The sequence below is a fragment of the Neophocaena asiaeorientalis genome, unplaced genomic scaffold (assembly GCF_003031525.2).
Source record: "Neophocaena asiaeorientalis asiaeorientalis breed wild unplaced genomic scaffold, Neophocaena_asiaeorientalis_V1.1 scaffold30, whole genome shotgun sequence".
NCBI classification, from domain to species: domain Eukaryota; kingdom Metazoa; phylum Chordata; class Mammalia; order Artiodactyla; family Phocoenidae; genus Neophocaena; species Neophocaena asiaeorientalis.
In genome coordinates this window covers 9,256,163-9,267,673 of record NW_020174923.1, presented here as the reverse complement: position 1 = coordinate 9,267,673, position 11,511 = coordinate 9,256,163, and the positions used below count along the sequence as shown (strand labels likewise).

At 51.9% G+C, this 11,511-nt stretch overlaps 1 protein-coding gene across 6 annotated transcripts in view; it reads right to left on the bottom strand.

Moving 5' to 3' along the window:
- PGS1 (phosphatidylglycerophosphate synthase 1) overlaps nt 1-10,734 on the bottom strand; it is a 54,960-nt gene extending 44,226 nt beyond the window's left edge. For 3 of the 6 annotated variants that reach the window (XR_003005361.1, XM_024760608.1, XM_024760607.1), the window contains exons 1-2: nt 10,562-10,714; nt 1,773-1,962 (exon numbers count right to left, since the gene is read on the bottom strand). Coding sequence is in view for 3 of the 6 variants with exons in the window: in XM_024760608.1 (XP_024616376.1) it covers nt 1,773-1,962; nt 10,562-10,704 (333 nt within the window). In the remaining 3 variants the exon portion in view is untranslated. Of the gene's footprint in view, nt 1-1,772; nt 1,963-3,319; nt 3,606-10,561 lie in introns of all 6 variants that reach the window. The other 3 variants (XR_003005360.1, XR_003005359.1, XM_024760606.1) reach the window with 2 other exon arrangements.
- Nucleotides 10,735-11,511: the final 777 nt, after the last annotated feature.

Below are 11,511 nucleotides of genomic sequence, written 5' to 3'. Positions count from 1 at the left end.
GATAAACACACCAACACACCACTGGGAAAGGCTTATATGCAAGGAACAAACAAAAGAATTTCCTATGTTTGCTGTTTCCTTCGTTTTGTTATTTATTCAGATGGTTGCTTGTGGGGAAAGTGAGTATGAAGACAGGAAAGAGAGGAAAACAAGTTAAGTGTGAGGCAATCAAGTTCGGGCAGCAAAAGTCTATGCAATTGTTTGCCATGGCGCCAGGTCCTCTGGTACAAGCTCAGCTGTCACGAAGGCCTGGGCCCAGGCAGAAACCACGCTGCACTCTCTTCTCTGGGAACACGGGCCACTCTGTCCCAGGAAGAAACACATCCCGCTCCACACAGAACGTGCCGGAGAACCCGCCCATGACTCAGTGCAGAAGGCAGGGAACGGTGGCCTCGGATTCTTCCTGGCCTGCTGGGCTGAGCCCCTCGCGCGTCCCTCCTGGCTGCCACAGCCCCACCCACCCCGGGCAGGTGCGCCGCGTGGCCTCACCTCCAGGCCAGGGGACCCCCATGTGGAGACTCAGTCCATCCTTCACCCGGAGTTGATTGGGACACTAAGAACCACCTCCTTTGAAAAACCTGTTTCTTCAAGCCAAGCAGAGAACCAAGTAGGAGTAAAGAGCAAACAGCCTCAGCATCAGTTCTACACAAACAAGGACACACAGGAGAGTCAAGCAGTGTAGGGAAGTGGGGGAGAGCATGCACGTATGTGCGCGCGCGCACACACACACACACACACACACACACACACACACACACACACACACACACACACACACACACAAGCATACCGGAATGAGCCAGCCGGAAATTAAGCTAAGAGTGGATATACAGAACAACAGGGCAAAGGAGAGAAAATGTGCAAGCATTCAAATGAACTAGAGTTGGTTGTGCAGAAAAAGGAACATCTACATATATTTCCTGTTATGTCCCAGCACTTCTGACCGCATCATACCTTAATTCTAACATCACTGAATTAATACAAACTCAGAATTCATGTAACTAAAAATTAATTAGAGTTTAATTACTTCATTCCGATGAGCAGTTTAACCACAAATAACTAGATGTGGCATGAACACCTGACTAATGTATTGAAAGCTGAACCCCGCCAAATGCAAAGTTTAGCATCTCTACCAAGAGAGAGAAGGTACAAACTTTAGACAGAATTACGGAAAAGAACCAGGATCACAAGACCTAAAACCAGACATCCAGACTTTCCAGTTACCTGTAAATACTCTCCACTGAACTGAGAGGCTCCCGGCCACTTCCTACATATCAAATCCCATCCATAGGTCATTATGTCTCCATTTCCTGTCATCTACTTTATGGAGCTACTGTGTGTTGGAGACGTTGCCGGGGCAGGAGTCTGCCATGCCCTAACCAGAATGAGGTTCGTTCCCTCCCAGACGTCCTCAGCAGGGACGTGCCTGCTGAGGTCCCCAAGCTCTCACTAACCTCCCGCCTCGCCTACATCTCCAACATGGAACGAAGGGAATCAATCTGTCACAAGAACCAAAACCTAGGACCTGACCCTCAGTGCCCGCAAGCTCTGAGCTGCTCCACCTGAGACATCAGCCACCCAGGGGAGCTTCTGATCACGGCCCAACTCAGCCATCTGTGAAGCGGAAACCTAACAGGTGGAACCCGCAGGAATAAGCTGAGCAGCCATCAAAAGTTTCTAGAACACAAGGTGCTTCAGCCCAGGACTCGGCCAACCTTATGCCCCCAAACCTCTAATTCCATGTCTGACCCTCTCTCTTAGACACAACTTACCTTCATGAGCTCAAAAAACTCTGCAGGTGAAGAAAGCACCCTGACGTGAGAGCTGGAGACTCCGAACTCTGGAACCAGGTTTCTGATCCACTGGAAGCGATGCACACCCTCCGGACACAGGCAGCAAGGAGGCGAGGTGACATGGGGGACAGCTGGAGACAGCAGAGGCGCCAACAACAGCCATGGTGGCCTGGGGAAAGAGACATACAAAGGGTCACACTTCTCAAATACTTCCTCACAAGTCTCTCTCAGTTCCTGTGGCCAAATAAGAATTCAGTCAAACTCTGTAAAAGAATTTTTCAGCCCCTACAAGTTGAGCAACTTAAGAATTGCCAAAGCCTATGGATAAACCCCAAACTTTATGCTGATTCCAAACAACTCAGAATTTAGAGCAGCCACAAGTAAACTCAGAAAAGCCATCGCCTGGTTAATGCCCCCAACGAACCCACCCGCAGAAAGCCGCCAAAGGCTGCCTGCAAGGGCAGGTCTGGTCTCAGGCTGGTGAGTACAACCCAGACCCCCGGTTGTCTCACTGATGAGATAAATGGGCTTTTATTCAAGGAAGGACCCAGAAAAAATTAAGTTTTCTCTTTAATACTAGGATACAGAGAGAAAAGCTGGTGCTGGAAGAGGTCACCTCAAGAGGGGCCGGCAGTGACGACAACTGCCCCTTCACCTCTGGACACATTCTCCTCAGAGGTCACACCCAGTCTCTGGCTGGTTCCCGTCCACTGAGGCCAAGACTGCAGTAAACAGTCCCCTGCCCGCTGAGCCTCATCTTTGTCCGGATGACGAGACACCTGCAGGGGCCAGGGGAGGGCAGTGCACACCCAGAGCCCCACACCGACCAGCCCGTCATCTGAATTCCAGCAAAGAGCGGCAGGAAAATCCTTTTCAGCGCGTGACCTTCACCACAGCCTCAAGAGGGGCTCTAGGGAAAGGACGCTTAAACACCCCAAGGCCTGAAGGGCCACAAATTCCAGGAGGATGATTTCATTCACTTGCCTCCTGATAAAACGCTGAATCTTCCCAGGGTTCCTGAATGTCCCTACACACACGCCAGATGGCCTGCAGCTGTGCTTCCCAGAAAGCCCACCGGGCTATCACGGCAGCTCATTGCCAAGAAAAGTTTAGTCAGCGGGTGGATGACACCGGGTCTGGACCCTGGGAAGCCAGGGTTCACCATGGGCCTCCGAGCAGAGGTGGGGACCACACTCCAGGGCATCAGCTTGCTACACTTCTCTGGCTTCTGGGTAACAAGCAGCAAATGAAAGGCCTAGACATGTAAACAAGGGATTGCGACCTCAATTTCCCCAAAGTGGAGGCCATGCTCCTGCTGTGCTCAAGGCTACTACCTTCCAGAGGGGAGAGGGAGCGCCTTCAGTCCAACGGAAAAGCATGAGAACGGGAAAGGTGCACAGCAGTCTATCAACGAGAAGCCGCAAAGGGGGCCTAAAGTCTAATGTTCATTAATTAAACATAGTCTGTTTGAGGAAAACCCCACAGCACTGTAAGGTCAACTGATCTCCCAATCTCACAGCACTTACCGCTCCGACCATATAAAAAGTATCCAGGGTGTCGCCGGCAACCCAGGCCATGCAGTCAGTCCCCACGCGTTCTTCAGATGAGCCAACAGACTCAGAGCCGCTCCCAAAAAGGAAGATGAGGAAACACCTCTTTGGCACACAGCAACCCAGGAGAGGGCAAGTGCCAACCTGGGCCTCAATCCAAGTGGTCATGTGAGCACCGATGGTGTACGGGGGAGGCACGGCTGGCCTGGGCACCACTGCCCACAAACCTGGTGGCCTCACTAGCGTACACACCTGAAATCATCTAAGAACACAAAAGAAAATGCTGAGGCTAATGAAGGAAAGGTCAAAATATACATATGGTGGATGTGCTTCAAATGACCAAAAGGGGGAGCTGCTGATGCCTGAGCTGCTGGGGACGCCTCACAACACCGTCCCTCCAAATGGGCTTTGATCGCCCGGTGGGACTCAGACAGGAAGTGCGGGGGCTCCAGGCGAGGAGAGGTGCGAGCACAGGGAAGAGGCAGGAACTGCCAAAACCCACCAGCGCCAGAAAAACCCAGGAGGGGCTCAACAGGCAGTCCAGAGAAGACACACAGTGACTGTACGGGGGTCAGGCCCCGCCACCCAGGAGAGGGGCTCGGCAGGACAGGCTTGGCCTTGGGCCACCGCGGGCAGGCTGCGGGCCTGTCGGGCAGCTCTCCTGGGAAGCTTCAGTCCAAGTCCAGATCAGGGCCTCAGTCCAAGATCTGCTGAGGGCTTTTTTATGTTGCTTCCTGTTTAACCTGTGTACTGACAGGTTTATTTTTGTTAGAGAGGAGAAGAACTGAAAACCTATTAGGTTTCAGGGATTCATCATGGAGGAGACCCAACCCTCAAGCGGTAACTTCACATTCCAAAGAGGAAGGTGCTTGGAAAAAAAGCACAGAGTTTTATAAAGGCCCCACAAGGTCGGCAAAGGTGGGGAGACCACATCCAGAGCCCAGACACTCGAAATCTAACTGCAGCACCTGGGCCGGGGCAGAAGCAGCCAGTCTCCATGGGAGACAGCACAGGGGCTCACGTTCTCCGTGCATCTCAGCCAGATCCCCACGGGGGCGAGTTCCCGCTTTCCATGACGGACGCCTGGGAATCTTCTCAGAAAACACTTCTCCCCGTGCCAGCCACAGCCCCTGCTGCACAGTAATCCCAGCCTCCAGGGGCCGACCACCTGCACAAGCAACTTCCTCCTCCAGGCAGCTGTCCCGGGTCAAAACCCTAACCCCCAAGAGACAGGAGGAGGCAGGGAGCTGTGGTTACTCTACAAAAAAAGCAGGGCTGTCACACTCACCATTTAGAGAACTAAACAAACACACACATTTTCCACATCTAGGCCTGCACTCCCCTGAATCATCTCTTTCTAGATAACATGTAGCTCCCATTTCTAGTTATAGGGAGGAGGAAGTGGCAGGGGCTGGGGGGCCAGATAATAAGGTTCTGCCGCCCTCTCACTCCTTTACTCCGGATTATCAGGGAAGTTTGGAGGACAGAGCTAAGGCCAGAGCAGGGGCGCGCCCTGGTACTTGCACTCAGGCAAGCCTAACCACTTTGCTACAGCCCTCAGCCGCTGGCAGAGGCGGCAACAACAGCGCAAAACAATTCTCAGCCCACAGTTCTGAAGGTGAAACTGACAGCACCCTCCCCAAAGGGTGGGCTCCAGCCACCACCCACACAGACACCGGACTCTGGGGAAAGGTTCAGCCAGGTGATTTAGGGCTTCCTGTGAAATTTGCAAACAAATTCCCTGAGCTGGAGAGTGGGTTGGGCCTAAGTGCTGAGGACCCCTGACCTGGGGCCACTCCCTCCACCTGGAGAGGGGCCTGGGGGAATGGGGTGAGAGGATGGGGGGGTGACGCTAGGAGAACACAGTGAGTATGGAGTGGGAGGGCAGTGGGGAAGAGAGGGAAGTTTCTTCTCAGCATCTCTAAAAGGAATCCATATCTGGACTGCCTTGACCAAGAACAGCATGCAGTAACACTCTTGTCCGTGGTCCGGGGGCCACCATTAAAGCAGGGACAGCAGAAGCCTGCCCTAGACAGGACGATGCACCCACCCGACTCATGAGAGGCACAGGACCGCAGCGGGACTTGAGTTCAGAGTAGCCAGTCAAACCGAAAGAGCGAGAGCAGAACGGCTGCTGAGGCCGCGAACACAGCTATGTGCAAGGGAAGCTTCAGAAAACGGGAGAGGGCATTTCTCCTTTGTGTGCGGAGACAGGAGTCTTCCATTCCAGCAAACATTCTGAAGCGGCAAGTGCTCCATGGAAAAATACTGCCACACCTTGCGTTCTCCGTTCGCCAGGATGCACAACAGTGCGCCTGGAGGTCCAACCGAGCTCTCACGGGGGCAGTGGAGGCGCTACTAAGGAAAGGCAACGCCAGAGAATTCCACCTGGGTCTGCACTTCACCTCCACCAGGCCCCGCACAGCTCTCACGGCTTCAGAGGACACAGGTGCTTCCCCCGGGGCCACAGTGGTGTCACCCACCCTTTGGGACACAAGGAAGCAGGCCCACCTCCTAGCGTCTTTTCAAAACAGGGTCTGCAGGGCTTTGAAGGAAGAAAACGGTGATGCCGGAGGACTATCTCCTACACTAACCACAAATCCACCGTGGACGGCACAAGAGTTCTGTCCCCTGTACCACGCCAGGGCACTAATTAAGTGTCCTGCACTCAGGGTCATGGTCTAAAGGTCCACGAGCTCTCCAGGGACTATAAGGTTCGTGGTACACACTCTGTGGTTTGTATCCCACCCAAATCTGTACAAAACGACGAAAAAAGAAAGAATGTTTTAAAAGAAACTGAGCTCTCCGGATTGCAATATTTTCAGAAACTACTTCTTAAGAAAAACCCACCCTCCCCCCGTCACACACATTTAAACGTAAAGAGGTGAAGTGATGAGAAAAGACCAAGTCATAACACTTCCTGAAAAAAGCTCGAAAAACTACACGAAAGGACGAAACTTCCTGCAGCCCCAGCAGCAGGCAGCCTTTCCTGACTAACGCAAGACCTAAACCCAAGTAAGGGAAATGAGTGTGAATTCCCGTAGGTCACAGAACACCAATGGCTGCTCCCTCAAGGCCGGCACGAGGCCGGGGCTGCCAGCATGTGGCAACACGCTGACTCTCCTCTTGGCTTGTCCAAAAGAAAGTCGATTACATGGAGGGGCTAGAAACCTAACATATACTTATAACCCACAACACACCTCCGTAGCCAAAGGCACCAGGCATAGCCAAGTGTCTGCCGAGAACCACTCACACGTTCTACTAATCCAAACTGCTGCAACCAGCCTGACTTCCCGGCAGTGAAAACGACTCGTTTACATTACTCGGATCACGTGTTTACAAGGGAATTATCTATCAGACCGCTTCAATCCCAGGCTAGTTTCTGTGAGCACACAGCTGACTGACCAGCCTGCTTCAGCAGCAGCAGCAATGTGCTCAGAGGGTACTCAGGTTAATAGGAAGCTAATAAAGCTACAAGTTACAAGTCAGTCTGCTGCAAATCTTATTTTAATTCTCTGCAAGATCAAATTTGAATTATTTGGGGAAATCATGCTTTGATTCTAAATATCCCCCCTCCCACCCATTCTACTGCTATAATACAAGAGGTGGCGCTACTGAACTCTAATGAATAAGGAGGACTGGGTCCCAGCATCAGAAAACTCAGAGAAAAAGTAATTTCTGGAAACCTGGTGGTCCCTCAGAGTAGAAACCACTAAGAAGTTGAACAAGAGTATGTTGAGCTGGCATTACAAGGTAAGGAAACCTAATAAAAAGAACAGTTTGCTGGTTATGTTTCCCTCTTACACTCAGGAAAGTTAGGGCACCCCACCACCACCCCACACACACACACACACACACACACAAATACACACACACATACACACACACACATACATACACACAAATACACACACACATACACACACACACACACAAATACACACACACACACACACACACATACATACACACACCTAAAATAAAGAAAATAGAACTTGGGTTTCAAAAATAAAGACTTTTCTGCACACATAGCTCAAATTGAAAATAGTTTTTAAAAAAAAAAGAAAAAGGAGACCACAGAGAAAATATTTCCTTGTATGGCAGCAAACTCAGTTAGGAACTAACGCCCTCTTGACACATTTTCCACCAGGTCTCATACCCCAAATAACAAGTCAATTCTGTGTAGTCTGATGACTCCAAGAAACTACCTGAAGTTTCTGTCTTCCTCGCCTGAGCGCCGGACCCGCCCTTCACCTGAACAGTGAGCGCCTCCACCTGGACCCACCTGGATACTAATGGACATGCCCCGAACTCACCTTATCGTCATCCCCCAAACTTGGTCCTCTTTCTCGCTCCCTGTGTTAGTGAAGCATGCCACCATCCACGTGGTCACCCAAGTCAGAAACATGAGCTACCTCCTCAGCACCCCCCTACACACCCCCACCAGAGCTGATTCCAGTCCAGCCCTCTCTTCTCTTCCCACTGTCCATGACTTCATACAAGCCCCACCCCCTCAGGCCTAGACCGCTGCTGCCACCATCAACCTACATCACTCACTATCCTTCCTTGAACACTGGCTCCCCACTTCCTCACCTAGCCTACTCCTACACGCCTCCAAAACACAGCTCCAAGATCATCACCGCCAGGGAGCCTTCTGTGACTTCCAGGTGTGCCTTAGTGCTGCCATGACCTTTCCTACCTTACTTTACTATTGTCTGTTTATGGGTCTGAGCACCATGAAGGTGGGACTATGCATGTTCCCTCGGTACCTAGCACAGCACAGCCGTGCTCTATACACGCATGCTGAATGAGTGAATGAATCCAGCTGTCCATGGTAATGAGTCAGATGCCTGCTTAAGAAAAAACAGCAGTATTTCCAAATCAATAATTAGAAGTAATTCTTTTAAGTTGATTAATTAATTTATGGCTGCTTTGGGCCTTTGTTGCTGCACACGGGCTCTCTCTAGTTGCAGTGAGCGGGGGACTACTCTTTGTTGCGGTGCTTCTCTTGTTGCAGCATGGGCTCTAGGTGCGCGGGCTTCAGTAGTCGTGGTGCACGGGCTCAGCAGTTGTGGCTCACGGGCTCTAGAGCGCAGGCTCAGTAGCTGTGGCGCACGGGTTTAGGTGCCCCGTGGCATGTGGGATCTTCCCAGACCAGGGCTCGAACCCGTGTCCCCTGAATTGGCAGGCAGATACTTAACCACTGCTCCACTGGGGAAGCCCCTAGAAGTAATTTTAAATAGAGTTCTCTGTCACTATGGCTGTCTCTATAACTGAAAGGAGACCACTGCAGTAAAGAACTGTTCCCTCTCACCACGCCCCTTGCTAGTCACGAGGATTCACCAGGCACTCCAACAATTGAGTCAGGCTGGCAAGCTAAAATCTAAAATAAGTTCATGGCTACACAGAACTATTATCAATGAATCAATGATGAGAGTTACAAGAAACCACATCATTCGGGGAATGAGGAATTGGTTGGTGCAACTGAACAACAGAGAAGAAACGAAAGCAGCCACTGGAGGTGAGTGGCCATACAGACATGAGTAACCCCAAACAGCCAGGCCACAGAGAAGCAAAAAAAATCTGCAAACCAAATAAGGCAAAGAAAGGGTCAGAACCCCACAGTACTGTAGTAATACTGCTCAAAACATTTATCCTCCGTCCTAGCATAGGCATCACCTCCAAGGATTAAAAGACGCAAATTTCTGACATTTGTGTTTCTGTGTCTGTGATTTAACTGAGTTCCTGGTTTAATTTTTGACCCAGAGCCTTAACCAACTTAATCAAGAAGAAATATGGAGCCACAAGTCCTGCATCCACTAATGCTATTTACAAAAAAGACTTTTAAGAAGTCAATGTAGACTATCCCCACGGCAACACTGCCCTCCCCCCACCCTCGCAGAAAAACACTCAAGAGAAATGTCTTTCTTAAAAGAATCTGTGGCGATTGCCCCAACAGCCTTTAGTAATCAACTCCAATGTTAAACAGTGATTAATCATTAAGTACTTTTCTGTACAGTTTAAATACATACAAGGGAAATGACAAAATGGCCTAAACATCTCGTCCTTGAGAACATTTTTTGAAACTTTAAACCAAATTTCTCAGTGGTTTGATACCAAGATGTAGAAGTCATCTGACTTCACTACCCACTGGAATAAACAGGTCTTTGCTAAGCACCAATTACAGAGAACAGAGCCCACCTCTTCTACACCCCACTCCCACCGGGTTCACTGATGTGAAACTTAAAGCCGTTCTGATCAGTAAGCTTCCAAGAGTTCCGTCCTGGGCTGATTCTATCACAAAAAGTTTCCGTAAGTGAAACCTGAATTTTTGCTGAAAATCTTCCAAAGTAACCCAATAAGAAGCAAATTCCTTTCCGTACCTAGAATCAGCACACATGACTGGACCACAGATCTCTCTACCAAAGGCCAGAAGGTCACATCTCACCCTAGTAGCAGATAAAAATCTAAGGCGCAAACTCTGCAAAAAGACGCAGTTCCAAGATTTTTTTTCTTAAGAAACAAGTGTAAGGCTCGAGTCCCTCCAACAAGAAAACTACTTGCACATAAGTCTCTTAGGTCAGCATGTACTTGGCAAATGTTTACTTCGACAGACCACTGCCTGAACGAACGGCTTCAAAGCCTACTTCACTATTTCCATAACTCACTTCAGTACTTTTCCAGAACACAGGCCCTTTGCAAAGTGTAAAAGGGGTTTCAAGTGGTTCCTCTTCCCTGGCCTGAGTGTTCCTGACTCAGGATTGCTTCACAGCCCTCTCTGGCAGGATGTGAGAAATGCTGCAGGCACAGAATCCCAGCAGGGCTGATTCACTCCCGTCAAGTCACCTCGCAGCTAGGATTACTTAAGGAAAAGACCCCTCCGGACCCAAACAGTGTCTCTCGCGAAGACTCTCCAACACACACACCCCGGGGCCCAAAGCAACGCACGAACTCATCCCCCCGCCCCGGGTGTGCACACACAGACCCTTCGCTCCACCCTACGAGGACGGAGGCCGGAGGCCGGGCGCGCCCCCCTCAGCCCCGGGCCGGCCCGACCGACTTCGGGCGGGGTCCCCCACCCCGGGAAGGCCGGCGGCGAGGCGGGACTGCGGGGGCCGGGCGGGCCCGCGCGCGGGGACACGGAGAGCTCACCGCGACGCCGGGAGCGCGGAATGAGGGTCGGGGCCGGGCGCGCCCTCAGCCCCACCGCTCTCTCACCTCCTGCGCCGGCGGTCCCGGTTCCTGCCGAGTCGGTCGGACAGGCGCCCCAGGAGAGCGGCCAGCCCAGGGCGGCCAGGCAGAAGGCCCAGCAGCCGCCTCCAGAACACCGGCCCCGCCGCCGCCGTAGCCGCCGCCGCCATGGAGACTCGCCGCTTCCGCTTCCGGCGCGCGAGAACTTTATTGACAACCGCGCGCGCGGACACGGGCGGCGCGCGGGAGCCTCGAGGGGAGGCGGACCCGCCCCGCAGCCTCAGTTTCCCGCCAGGGGGGCGCAGGTGTGCTGCACGCAGGGGCCAGGCCGTGGAGGAGCAGGGCGCGGGCACCAGCATCCCCTGACTCGGTCTTGATACCGGATGGGGGTGGAGAGTGAGGGGCATCACCTGTCAGACCCCACGACCAAGTTCAGGCTGGACCTGACAGGCCGAGCCCCTGCTCCAAGGTGTTAGCTAAGATGTACAGAAGTGGGTGACCGTTGACTCACCCGGGCGCACTGAGAACGGAAAATCCCCACCAGACCCAGGCGGGACCATCTTTCACCTTGTCAGCCCTGGGCCTGCAGCTCCAGGGCACAGAGCAGCTCACCCAGTCTAGATGCTGTAAAGTCCCCTCCATCCTCCCCATGCGCCCAAATGCATACACACGCTGTAACCCGCCCCTGGGAACTACGGCTCCATGGCCAAAGAGGCTAAAGGAGCTCATCCCTGCAGCCAAGAGCACTTTTTTGTAGCTGATTTTGAAAAGGTAACGGATGACTCTCATCTGTATCATGTGGTTCCTTGGCAGGATCCACATAGGCTGGGACTTGGAAACTGGAAAAACTGTAGGAGATAATCATATCCTACTTATGGTGGTGAGGGGAGGTGTTGTGTGGTTAAAAGGATATGGACACACAGGATACAAAACATTCTGAATTCTGCTTTCAACAAATTACCCGAGGAAATGAATTA